Source organism: Vipera berus (genome assembly GCF_964194415.1).
Source record: "Vipera berus genome assembly, chromosome: 13".
Taxonomy (NCBI): domain Eukaryota; kingdom Metazoa; phylum Chordata; class Lepidosauria; order Squamata; family Viperidae; genus Vipera; species Vipera berus.
This window is the reverse complement of record NC_138216.1, coordinates 13,105,047-13,118,825: the sequence shown is the minus strand read 5'-3', so window position 1 is coordinate 13,118,825 and position 13,779 is coordinate 13,105,047. Positions and strand designations below refer to the sequence as shown.

Here is a 13,779-nt window from a genome sequence, read left to right as displayed (position 1 = left end):
CCCACTTCCATCTCCCTCCCTGGGTCAGATGGCTAAGACAAAATCCAAGTTTGATTTAATTGCCATGTAAATTAAGGGGATATTAAATTGAATTAATAAAAGTCATGTGACCCTCATTATAGGTTTGGGTATTTTACCAAGGGATTCAATCACAATTGGTAAGACTACAAATTTCTTTTTTCCATAGGTGTTCAAATTTGATCTGCAAACCCCAATATTTTGTATTTTTTTCTAATTCTTTTACCTCAATGCTAGCAAAACCTGCTATAGAAACATTGATTAACCAGAATCTCTTCTTTTTAGTTACTTTCAATCATAATATGCTTTGTTATAAGCAAGATGCCTGTTTGTTTGGATCTTTAATAAAATATTGTCATTATTATTTTATATCAGTACAGTATACCAGTGGTGGTTTTGTGAGAGTTGTTGGGAAACAAGAAACAAGTAGAGGAGAGAAAGGGCAAAAATGTCCAAATGAAGGTCACAACTGCAATGCATGTGAGAAAAGGCCACTATTCTTTTTTTTTTTACTTTTTGATCTTACCTTCCTGCAGACCCTTCCTCAAAATGAAAACAAGGGGCTTCAGAGCAGAACAGGAAGGGAGAAAAAACACTAAGATATTGAGAAATGGCTTTTAAAGGAAACTTGGTGGTAGAACTAGGATATCTTTTCAATCAAATATCTTTTAAATGCAGATACACTAAAACAGACACAAATTGATGACTATCTGACAGGACCTTGGAAACTGACATTTTCAATTGCCTCCCCCTTAATTCAGAATTCTTTCTGCATAGAGATATGGTCTCTTCCTGTGATGGAAAGGGGAGCTTGTATGAGTCAGACAAAGAGATTTAGAATAGCCACTGCCTTGAATCTCTCAGGGTATATTCATTAGGGTGAGAGTAGTAAAGATTTTGTCTGGTAAGATTCTGTCTTACTGAAGAACTGAACTTTGGCTGGGTTGTTCCATGTTGTTCTTGGGCTGGGCTGACACTTCTTTAAGGCTTGATTGTGTTTTTAGCTAGCAGTTTTTGATTTTATCAATTTTCTTTCATTGTGAATGGGTTTATTGATTAGTTTTGAACAGGTTTTGGAAATGGGAAGCATGCCAATACATTAAATTTCATTAAATAAACAAATAAATGAGGGGTCCTGGATCAATTATGGATACTTAATTTGAAAGGTGGTCTCTAAGGCAGAACACTCTTAAAATTTGCCGTTGACATTTGATAAAGTTATTCATATAAGTAGCATAAGACATAACATCTCTTCATTGTTGTGAAGTATGTTATTCACAACCCTTCCAACTGTTTCACCTTTATCAGCATCCTTATAGTCATACCACAGTCTGTCAAAATGATGCATCTTCCCTGACCTTAAATGCACAACGCTTCCACTTTTTTCAGTCAACATTTCCATTTTCCCCCCACTGTACTTTACCATGGCACACCTGGAATCCCACTTCCATCTCTCCTGCCTCTTCCCCCCAGGTCTGGTCTGAAACAAAGAGGTCTGTGATAGTGGTGAATATCTATAGCTCGGGTGGAGGATAAAGATGGAGGTTCGTTCTCCGAGCTTGTGGGTTACGGTAGTTTCTGAACATTTTATTACCAGGCCGAGTAACATCTTCAGTGGAGTTTAGGGGATGTCTGTGTTGGTGTTCTTCTGTTTATAAGGCCTTTGTGTGGTCAGGCATCATAATGGTTCAATCTTAATGCTAACCCCCACTCCTTCCTTCCTTCCTTCCTTCCTTCCTTCCTTCCTTCCTTCCTTCCTTCCTTCCTTCCTTCCTTCCATGTAGATAAAGCCTGTAAATGAAACATATGGAAACCAACCCACAAGCTCAGAGAACAAGCCTTCACCCTCACAAAGAAGACTGTTTGGGTTGAGATAAAACCCAATGTTGATTTAATTGCCATGTAAATTAAAGGGATATTAATTTGAATTAATAAAAGTTATAGTGATCCTCTTTATAGATTCAAAGGTTTTGTTTCAATATGACCTCAAACCTTTCACTTGAGAGGCATCTTAGAGAGGTCTTAAAAATATCTATTTCTGCCTTTCAGAGGCCTCCAGCCAGTTCTCTTACTTGCCTCTCCTTTTCTGAATGCAGGGCTGGGGCTTATGTGGTGGAATCTGGAGCTGAGTTGCAAGATGGAGGGGCTTGTTCGCAAATAAATAATAGACAAATCAGCCTTGAGTCCTTGTTATGTAGAAAGAGGCTCAGAAGGGATCCTCCCTGAAAACTTAACTGGGTTTATTTGATAGTTATGCAGAGTGTGCTTTACACTGGCAAGATTCCTGTCTATACACAAATAGCAATAAAGAAACTATTCTGAGCAATTCATCATGTTGTTTTTGGTTCCCTGCACTTTACAGTCTTGGGTGTTTACCACTTTTCCTCCATGCCTTGCAGAAAGGCAAGGAGACTACTGCATCCCCAACCTTTCTCCTACCAGATATGTCAGACTACAAATGCCATCACACCACACAAAATGCACAGCCCCTTCTAGATGAAGATAAGGGGTTCTACAGCATAGCCTCCTTGGTAGGCAAAAGGCATCACCTGCTCTCAGCTTTGAAGTTGCTGATTTCTTAGACCTCATGCTCAACTTAGCCCGAGAGTTGGGTCCATGTGGACATTTCCCAGGCAGTCAACAAATCAATCAATTCAAGGAAAAAGATAGCTGGAATATTGGCTTACTTGTGGACGTGTATACTAGTGAACTGGGGGCACTGTACATGGGAGATCCTTCTTGATTTGCCTGGCACAGGAGCACCCTGCCTATGAAAGAAAAAGAGACAGAGAAAGACAGAGAGTGTTCTGAGGCTGGGAGATATGAAAAAAATATCATAGAGTTATGTAAAACCAAAATTATTTTTGACATATTCAGTAAGTTATATTTGCTTTTCTGTGCATGCAAATATACCTCCCAATAACCTGCAGCAGAAGTTCCTATCCTAACCCCCTCCCCATCCCACAATCATTTCTACCTAGAGTGAACAAAAGGTGAGAGAGCTGAGATTTGTAGCCCTTAAATACCTGAAACTTCTCAGGTTAAGGAAGACTGCTCTATTGATAGCCTGTCTCACCCCATATAAATACCTTCATCTTACATTAAGGAAGCTCAACCCATCCCAACTTGCCACACTGATGCAAATACATAAAAGAGTTTGGAGTTGTGCAGCCTTGCTCAGTAATTGCATTCCTATCTTCTTGACATTGGTGGGAGGGCAGCCATCTTTAGGAGTCATGGACACATCAGAAATGCTGGTATACACCTGTGCTATATGTAACCTGACCATACCTCACTTTTACTTGACTTATTTGATATATACCAGGGCTGTCCAACCTCAGTAAATTTCAGACTTGTGGGCTTCAACATGTTGGCTAGGGAATTCTGGGAGTTAAAGTCCACAAATCTAAAAGTTGCCAAGATTGGATATACATACAGGAAACAAACATGAAACCCAGTTTCACACATTGCAGTAAGCCATGGTTCATTGAACCACATTTTTAACAGGCCATCATTAGTCTGTGTCACTCATGAGGTAGCCATAAACCCTTCCTGGGTTCATGTAGATTACATGGTGCCATAAATGACCTTCTGAAAGGGACTACATACAGCTCTGACAACTGGCCTGGGGCCCAAATTTTTTTTTGGGGGGGATGTCCCATTTTAGAGGTGGTGATGAAGATACTGTCATTCATTAGCTTGGAAGTGTATAAGGTGATAAGGTAGAACTAATAACTCAATGTGAACATCAGGGTTGCTTTCTCCCAGTTAAAAGGTCCAATGCACTTTGCGTACTTGTGTTCTTGCAATATTCTTGGAAAATGGACAGTTATTCTTCCTTCCCACTCTAAGTGGGGGGGGGGAAAGGGAGAGGAGTGGAAGAGAGTCTGAGAGAATAATAGAAGTTTGATTTCAGTTTCACTACACCTAAACACAGCTAAAGGTCCTTATTGCTATGTTGCTATCACTTTAGTTGTGATGAATTATGCTCTGCTGAATGAACTGGGTGGTCGAAAAATATTTAAACTTTGCCTCTTTCTCATTGTTTTTAGCAGTAGTAGTTTACCCAAGTATTTTCGTCTTCTATTTTTACTTGATTTACTAAGATTATGAAAGGGGTTATGGGGAGAGAGAGAGCAAGAGACAGACAGACAGAGATAAAGAGAGACAGAGAGATAGAGAAAGACACACAGAGAGAAATAGACACACACACACACACACACACACAGAGAGAGAGAGAGAGAGAGAGAGAGAGAGAGAGAGAGAGAGAGAGAGAGAGAGAGAGAGAGAGAGAGAATTGTGCTCAATGACCAGTCTAAAAACAGAAATGCATGGCCATAAATGTGCACAGACCCACCTTAAAGAATAATAAGGAATGTTTGGGCAATCTTGTTACCATTTTGCTGGGCTAAGCTAATCATCACCCAAAGTGATAACAAAAGAAAGAGATAAAAAGATTTCTGGGATTATGAGTTTCTCCATCTGCAACCTACTGTTTACAGAAATTGAGAAGTTGTCATTTTCAGGAAGAGGAAATAATAAATCTACATTCATTATTCTGTTCACCACAGAATTAACATCAGGTTTGGAACAGGTAGGAATAGAGAGTTACAAATCTTACTATTTAAGGATTGGCAGGCTTCCAGTTGATACTGCCAATGTCAGGATAAGGCTGAGAGATGAGCCTTGTCTACATTAGAAAATATTCCACTGAAATATTTCTCTGAAGTTGAAGAGAAGGCTAGACAATCTCAGCTCTCAGTTTTAACTGCAAGGGCTATTATAATACAACATTATTTCTTTCCAAATGGGGCTATTTTTCACATTCTTCTCAGATTTTTTTTTAAATAATCTAAATGTTTTTGAGCAAATGGGTTGCAAAATAGATTAAGTTGCTTTCTAAATACAGAGAAATTAACCCAATAGTTTAATATTGGTTACGTTAATTATACATAGATGTTTGCTTCCAAACATTAAAAAAATAAAGCTTTTGTCATTGTTTTTAAAAATATAATGTTAAAGTATTATCATACAAATGGTGACAATCCAAGCTAGATTAACGGATCTGATGGCAGTTAATGTGTTTCTAAAACTTCTGAGGAGCTGTTACAACCCATTATGGCTGAAATATTGGTGTATGAAAAATTAATAAAGCCAGCAGAAAATGGAATTTGGCATCTGTGCTAGCTATTTACATAGAAAGAATCACCCAGAATTAATTATACCCTCTGTTACATTCTAATGAGTTTTTCATTAAAATGTACACTATTATGGAAACTAAACAAGGATTATTCAAACAAAAATGCCAACAGATGTTTTTTTTTTTTCAAAGAAAAAAAGGGAGAGAGATTAAAATTAGTTAATTGGTTGTACATTTATATCTAGCATGGGGTTAATCGAACCCTATTTATCATACAGTTTATGTATATTTTGCAAAGAAAACATTATATGTGGAACCAGTGCTTTTTTTCTTTAAAAAAAGGTGCCAGAACTCTCATTTTGTTAATCTGGCATGGGCGTGGCCTACTGTGTGGGCGTGGCCAGCTCAACATCACTTGCATCAGGGGCACTTGTTCAGAGCTGGGCAAATCTGAGGGTCTCTGGCAGAGGGGGGATGGGACTGGGGTGAGCACCGGGTCATGGTACACTGGAGAAGCCTCATTGATATTAAAGTGGGTGGGGAAAGACATGATATTAAAGGGGGTGGGGGAGAGATATTAAAGGGGGTGGGGGAAGACATGATATTAAAGGGTCGTGGAAGACAGGGTGAGCAACTTCAGCAGCTGGGAAATGAGGAAGGGGCTGTCGCCTTAGTGGAACCTAGATCTGGGAAGCTGCAAGTAACTGCTTTGGGTAAGAGCCTTGGTGGAGCAGTGGGCTAATGCCTCCTTAAGTAACACCAGCTGCCTGCAATTAGTGCAGGTTCGAGTCCCACCAGGCTCAAGGTTGACTCAGCCTTCCATCCTTCCGAGGTAGGTAAAATGAGGACCCAGATTGTTGGGGGCAATAAACTGACTTTGTAATAATGCCGCTTGGGGGGGGGGCGAAAGCCCTAATAAGCAGGCATATACATAGAATGAAGGCTATTGCTAAGCACATTGGTTTGTGCTTAAATTGTAAGCCGCCCTGAGTCTTCGGAGAAGGGCGGGATATAAATGGGATTAAAAAAAAGAAGAAGAAGCAGAAGGAGGCACCACCTATCCCCAAATTTTTTACACATTCCAAAAATTATGTCATGAGTGATGTATTTATTATAGGTATATAATTGACAGTACAATTGGCAGTGTAGACATGCCAAATGCTTCTAAAGTCAGAACCAAAATACATATTTTTTCTCCCCTAAATTTTCAGGTAATGTATCTCTTCCATATAAATATAAAAGCATGATAGGCTCTGTATTTGTACAAATGGCCGATTTTCTCAGTGTGCAGAAATGTGGATAACTGCAACCAGAAGTTGCAAGCCCTCTCCTTTTCACTGCATGGGAATTCAGACCCGAGATGAACTGGGCTGACATATCTAGAATCTCATATAATTATTTATTGACTAGCACTATATTTTATAACTGTGTAATAATATCAGACACAGGTATGTGATATGCTGCCCAATTCAAAGATTTTTGTGATATGCTGCCCAATTCAAAGATTTTTGTGGATTCAAAGAAATAAGAAATACTAAGTGTCAGACTATCTATCTGGATTCTTTACTGACCCAGATCTGTGTATTTGCATAGTGTGTTATCAGTAACTCTGATCACAAGGAAAGAGATGCATGATTCTGCCTCCTGGCCAAGGGTTTAGTTTATGAAAAGTGAGCATCTGTAAACACTAGTCTGGCTCTCAAAGCTCCATTGATTGATACAGGCCATAAAATTAGAAACTGAACACTCCAGAAGGTAGAGGTCAGCCAGTGATTCATTGTTAGGCAGCAGCTCTTTGTGGTTGAGTAACAGGCTGTGAAAGGAACAGAATGGTGGGACAATGGAAAGGGATCAACCCGCACTGCTGAGCAAGGCAAGAACTAGTTTGTTTTTCACTGTCTTGAACTTGGAAAGTAATAATTGGGACCCACATTCTGCGGCTCACTTGCTGCCGGCTGCTCCAGCTGAGGGACCTCTCAAAGCTCTCTAGTCGGGCCCTCCCTGATGGGCAGGAAGATGTTCATGGGCTTCTACACCCCAGAGGTGCCTGCCAGCGGCTGGGTGGTGGGCCCATTCCAGCCAGCCCCAGCCCCACTGCTGCTGCCCTCAACAGCCCGGCTGGAGAAAGTGAAGCAGCCCATGAATGCCTTCATGGTCTGGTTGTGTGCGCAGCAGTGGCGGATCGCACAGGAGCAGCCCCAGCTGCACAACACGGGGAGATCTCCAAGCATCTGGGGGTCGCCTGGCAGTGCCTCAATGCTGACCAGAAACAGCCCTTCGTCAATGAAGCCAAGCAGCTCCAGGTACGCCACATGTTTGACTACCCGGACTACAAATAGGAGGAGCCGGGCCAGGCAGGAGCCTGGCAGACACTCGCCTGCTTGTCTGCCGGGGCCGTTGGCGCCACTCGGATGAATGCCCACCTGTGCTGGCTCACTCGACACACTCCACGGGACCGCCAGCCGGGCGAGGCTGGCCCCGGGCAGTGGCTGCATGGTGGGGGCCGCAGCGGTGCCCTGCAGCAGCCTGGTCTACAGCACACCAAGCCTCCTGCCTTCGCCACCATGCCAAGGAAGCTGGACACTGGCCTTCAGCACCCGGTGGGGGACTTCCCAGACATTGTGGCTATTTATGGGCTCAAAGGCTGCGAGGTGTCTGACACAGCCACCCTGGGCTGCCTCCCTGAGCCCAGACCCTGGGGTTCAGCTGTGCTGCCCACTTGGCCTCCCCTCTAGCAATGATGCCAGCTGAAGCTCCATGTCTGGGTTTCAGCACACAAGGAAGGCACAGCCGGGAAAGACCAATGTGGACGTAGTTTGGAGAAGCATGCTAACCACCCCCCAGGTCCAGCACCAGGTAGGCCACCAGCCTGGCTGACAGGTGAGCACAAGGAAGGAGTGCAATGCACTCTGCAGAACCCACCTCCCACTCCTTTCCCTCTCTTACTTAACTAGTTGAGATGGTGTAGTTGGGCAGCAGGGAGAGGTGCAAATTCCTGACAACTGGCTTTCGTAGCAGACAACTTGCCTGTGCAAAGTTTGTTGGCTGGGTCTTTTGGCGGGCTCAGCAGCAATTCCTATTGGCTTTTGAAAGCCAATAGGCTTTTGAAAGCCAATAGGCTTTTGAAAACCAATAGAGGGAGTAGCACAGCTTGTGCAAAAGTTTTTTTTTGTGTGTGTGTGTGTTTGTGTGTGCAAAAAAAGGTGCCGGAACACCATTCTGAGCATTCTATGAGAAAAAAAGCCCTGTGTGGAACTATGTATTACTGTTTGGCCAACATTTTCTCTGGCATTTTTCCCCCTTCGGGCTGCTTCTTAAATTTAATGGAAAAGAAATTGTTAGATATTTTTCTTTTTTTTTAAGGAGATATTGGATCCCCTTTAAATTTGGATTGGGTTGACTTATTCTCCAAAACACCAAAAGGTGGGATAAAAAGCAATGGGTGAAAGCTCATTAAAGAGAAAACCAGTTTAGGATTAAGGAGAAATTTCCTGACAATGAGAACTATTAATCAGTGGAACAGTTTGCCTCCTAGAACTGTGGGTTACTGGAGGATTTCAAAAGTTTGGACAGCCATTTGTCTGGGATGATATAAAGTCTTCCGCCTTAAACAGAGGGTTGGACTAGATTCTAGAAGACCTCTAAAGACAGGACAAGAAGCAATGGAAGGAAACTAATCAAGGAGAAAAGCAGCCTAGAATTAAGGAGAAATTTCCTGACAGTGTGAACAATTAAGCAGTGGAGTAGCTTGTCTTCAGAAATTGTGGGTGCTCCATCTCTGAAAACCTTTAAGAAGAGACCGGACAGCCACTTATCTGGAATGTTATAGGATCTCCTGCTTGAGCAGGGGGTTTGTACTAGAGACCTGCAAGGTCCCTTCCAACTCTTTTATTATCCTGTTATCTATATAGCTATAGCTATAACTGTATCATCTATTGATATCATCTATCTATCTATCTATCTATCTATCTATCTATCTATCTATCTATCTATCTATCTATCTATCTATCTACCTACCTATCTCTATCCATCCATCCAACTAGCTATCTGTTTGTATCAAATCATAAAGTGCTCTTATTGCATCTGTTCTATTTTGGAAATAAACCCTGTTTATTCAGAGCTTCACAATCCTGTAGGATATTAGGAAGAAGCAAACACAAAGGCAGATGACGTGCACTAAATATTGTTCTTCTTTGGTTTGTCACAAGCATAACTTAGCAGCTTCTCATTTTGATACTCCAGCTATAGGCCAACTAAACAGTTCAAAACACAAAGCTGATCACTTCTTAAAGATCAAGAGTTGCTTTTCCTGCTCTATTTCAACTCCCAAGGTCCTTCAGCTAAATCTGTCCCAATGGAACTCTTGAGTAATTTGCGTTAAAGTATTAATCTGCTAAGGGAATAGAGAACACCACACTATTGAGGGGATATGGGAAACTGTGCCACAGTAATGCATGTACAACAGCGCACTACATGTATTAATCATATTACCAACAACTGTGCAATTACTGTTCAGAGTCAAGAGCATCTCTCAGGGGGGAAGGCAAAATGATAAAGGTGGTCATGCTGCCAAGAATCTCAGTAGCTTGGAAGGGCAAATGTTGCAACTGAACAAAAAAATAATATGAATTGCCAAGCACAGCTTATTGCCTTTATGAATGCTGGAAACAGCATCACAATATTGCTGCAGATCTGTGGCCTCTTCCATCCAAGAAGAGTTATTAAATTACACATCTATGGCCTGCAAAATCTTACTCTGCTTTATGGTGATCACAGTGTCCTGATTAAAAGTACAGCACCCTGGATAGAAAAATACATTCTTCCCACCCAAGATGTCTATGAAGATTGTCAGTCATCCAGGTCACAGTTGTATCAAAAGTGGTCTTTTTTATTTTTGAAAAGGCAACTGGACTGATTTTTTGAGGAAGAAGAAAAAGATGCTTTGCTTCCTATTCTGGAAGCTTCATCAGTTGTTGTCAGAATCCAGTTATATTTCATTTCTATCTATCTTCTCTGATTTAAAAACCAATCCTTACTGTCTCCTGGATTCTGTCATGCTAAAAAAGGGGAGGGGGTATGCATGAGGGTTTTAATACTTTCACTTCCTGTATTCACTACAAAGTAACCTTTTGTTGATTGGGTCTGCTAACCATAACAATGTAGCCATCTACCTTTCATCCTATGCCCCTCTGAAGCTCTTCTCTTTACGGACAGTGAGGGAAAAGGGGAGGGGGAAAGATGCAACACCTGGAATCTGGGCAATAAGAGGATTGAATGATTGTGCTGATGGAGCCAGACTGATGTTATTTTTCCTGAAGTTGACACCTAGAAATCTGCCAGTTTGAGTTGCCTGGAAGAACTGCGGGGTGGGGGGCTGCTTGGGAACACTTTAAAACATTGAATGGTGGGGGGGATCCCCCAGATCCTGTCTAGCATGCCTTCAGTCAATTTCTCTTAATAAAAATTCCTGTTAAAAGAAACCGCTTCCAAGAGTTCTGTTTTCTTAAGATGTAGATTGAAGTGGGTTCTTACATTTTGTACTGGATGGTGTTAGAGATGGAAGGACAGTTATTGACACTTGAGCTTAGCTGGTGGGGGGGGCAGAATGATAGGTTCTGACAAGATTGGGGGGGAATGGAAAGATTTATTTATTTGTTTGTTTGTTTGTTTGTTTTATATACCGCCCTTCTCCCGGAGGACTCAGGGCGGTGTACAGAGCAATAAATAAGATTGTGTTTTCTATATGGTCAACTGGTTGTAACACTCTCTGAGAGCCATTGGGGTTACTTATCCCCAATTTGCATGCAGTCCTCTTGGCTGTTCCAAGAAGATTCCACACCTCTGATTCAGGCAGCCCTGAAGTCACAGATAAAAACCCAAGTAACCACAATGGCTCTTAGAGAGTATTAAGACCAGCTAACTGCAAAGAAAGCACAATCTTTCCATTTCCACCCTAAATATCCTATCGGAATGTCTATAGATATTCTCAGTCATCCAGATCATGGTTGTCTCAAAGGTGCTTTTTCTAGAAGCAACTGGACTTTTTTGTTTTTCTTCAAAGATGTTTTGCTTCTCATTCCTTGCAGACAGCTGGTCATTTGCGTTCTTTTAAATGCAAGGAATATAAATCCTTCCATTCCCATGCTATTCTGTTCTGTTCTGTTCTGTTCTATGCTGTTCTGTTCTGTTCCATTTCTATTCTGTTCTATTCTATTATTTTGTGTTCTGTTCCGTCTCTATTATATTCTGTTCTGTTCTATTTTATTCTTCCGTTCCATTCCATTCTATTGCCATAGTGGCCCAGTGGTTAGAATCCAGAATTTCAGGCTAATTCTGCCAACTGTTGGCAGTTTGAGTCTCACGGCTCAAGGTTGACTCAGCCTTCCATCCTTCCAAGGATCCAGATTGTTGGGGGCAAGGTGCTGACTCTGTAAACTGCTCAGAGAGAGCTATAAAAGCACAGTGGAGCAGTATATAGGTCTAGGTGCCCTTCCTTCCTTCCTTCCTTCCTTCCTTCCTTCCTTCCTTCCTTCCTTCCTTCCTTCCTTCCTTCCTTCCTTCCTTCCTTCCTTCCTTCCCAGTGGTTAGAATGCAGCATTATAGGCTGACTCTACCCACAGTCAGAAGTTCAATCCTGACCAGCTCCTCAAGTTTTCATCTCCTTCTTCTTAAAAGGAAACAAAAGAACCTTGGGATAGTAAAATCTGTTTTTACTAAAGAAATGTATGCATTTGGGAAGGGGGAGGGTGGAATTGCAGCTACAACAAGGTTTGCCAAGTATCCTGACCATTTATGATTATGTTCCAGCTTTAGAGTTGAATTACACTACACGGCTCCATTTTTGACTTTAATTGTCTGGTTCAAGTTGTCAAGTCATAACTATATCTTGTGTTTGCATTGCATTAGGGGATTTTCCCCCACCCCATACCTCCTCTCTCTTGATCTTGTCCTATGGAGTAATTTAATTCCATTCTAATTTTCTTCCCCAAGCCGGCTGACTCTCCACCCAAGGAACTGAGTTATGAATCTTGTTAAGGTTTACCGCCTTACAGCCAGTGCTGATGGAATATTTAATCAAAGAAATGAGTTGGCAGATATGATGTACAATGTGGTTATGCCTTGTGGTGTGTGTCTTCACCGCCAATTGAGAAATGGGTGAATTTGCCATTCATCAGTGCCAGACTGAAAGCTTTGTATAACCTTCTCCTTTCTCTCTTTCTCTCTCCTTAAAAACTTATTTATCAAGATTAAAGATATTTTAAATCAACAGCTTCTCTACAGATACATCATCCTTATTTCCAAAGTGGCTACATCTTTCATCATTTAGCAACTGAAAAAGAGTCTCTCATCCTGAGCACGAAGTAATTTGAATTTTCCATGAAACACAAAAGAGGAAAAAAAAACTAAAAGGATAATGTCAAAAGTCCAAAATGCAACCATCAGTGTTTCCTTCCCTTTTATTAACATGGTTATTTCATGCTCTTCGGCTCCTTATCAGTGCTTGACCTTGCAACCTGTTGTAATCAAGTTAGCCAGGAAGCAAATTTAAAAATGGAAAGAGTGAAAGTGGTTTATTGTGATCATAGACCAGCATATACATATTTTTTTAAAAAAAATAAACCTGAGTTCCTTCCTTCCTATTTTTTTTCTCTCTGCTCTTTTTCTTAAAACTATTTTTACCTCAGTTGTACATAAGATAACTCTGAGGAAGCTGGGAATAATTTTAAGTATGTTTTAAGTTAATTATTTTTAAATAAAATAATTTATTTTATTTTTAATTTTCAGAATCATTTTTTCTATATGTCTCCAACAGTGGCTCTGATGGGAGATAGAGATTTTATTATTATTATTTTTTAAAGAAAAAAACGGTAGCTTAAAGGCATTGTTTCTTTTCTACATGTTTTGAGCAGGGCCTCTTGTTCCCCAAAAGTCTTTTAAACCTGAAGGTTTCTGTATGGTCATAATTCAGGACTAGCTATGGCTCTATTTTTCTGATATTAATGGGTTGATAACCTTCTTAGTTAATAACTACTTTATTAGCCAAAGACGAGGGAAAGTTTAAAGCATGATTGATTATTTGGGTTTCTTTCCCCAGGTATTAATTAATATTTGCATGAATTATACTAATAAGATTTTGGAACAATAATATCTGGATGTTACCAAACAGCAAACTCACTTTCATTTATAATTCCCATTTAGCCGGATTAGAACTCAGCCATTTATTTTCTAATGAGTTATGTTTGAATTACCTGGGTGAGTTTGCAGTATACAAGCACAACGTTCTCTCATTAGCTCAATTTGCAGCCTTACTTACACAGATATTAATTTTGACTTAAATAAATCTGTCTAGTTTCTGTACAACAGTCTTATTAGAAAAGACCGTTTCAGTGTTGAGGTTTTAATAATCATTCAAGAAATGGATTCCATGTTTCAGACTTTGGACCTTCATTTGAGGAAGCTGCTAAATGATGTAATCTTCTGGGCCAGCATATGTGGGATTCATAGAATTACAAAGCTGGAAGGTCTTCTAGTCTAATGCTCTGCCCATGGTAGGAGACCTCAGATCCCAAGACTTAGAGAAAAACAAACAATTGCAGTTTCCAAGACTGAAATAAACCCTG

The 13,779-nt window shown here is 40.7% G+C and overlaps 1 protein-coding gene across 7 annotated transcripts in view; it reads right to left on the bottom strand.

The window, feature by feature from the left end:
• RBFOX1 (RNA binding fox-1 homolog 1) overlaps positions 1 to 13,779 on the bottom strand; it is a gene marked incomplete at its 5' end in the record, with an annotated part of 1,027,042 nt that overhangs the window by 114,598 nt on the left and 898,665 nt on the right. For 4 of the 7 annotated variants that reach the window (XM_081338329.1, XM_081338327.1, XM_081338326.1 and 1 more), the window contains one exon: positions 2,706 to 2,786. The exons of the other annotated variants lie outside the window; for them this stretch is intronic. In XM_081338329.1, the coding sequence (XP_081194455.1) occupies positions 2,706 to 2,786 (81 nt within the window). The remainder of the gene's footprint in view (positions 1 to 2,705; positions 2,787 to 13,779) is intronic. 7 annotated transcript variants of the gene reach the window in all.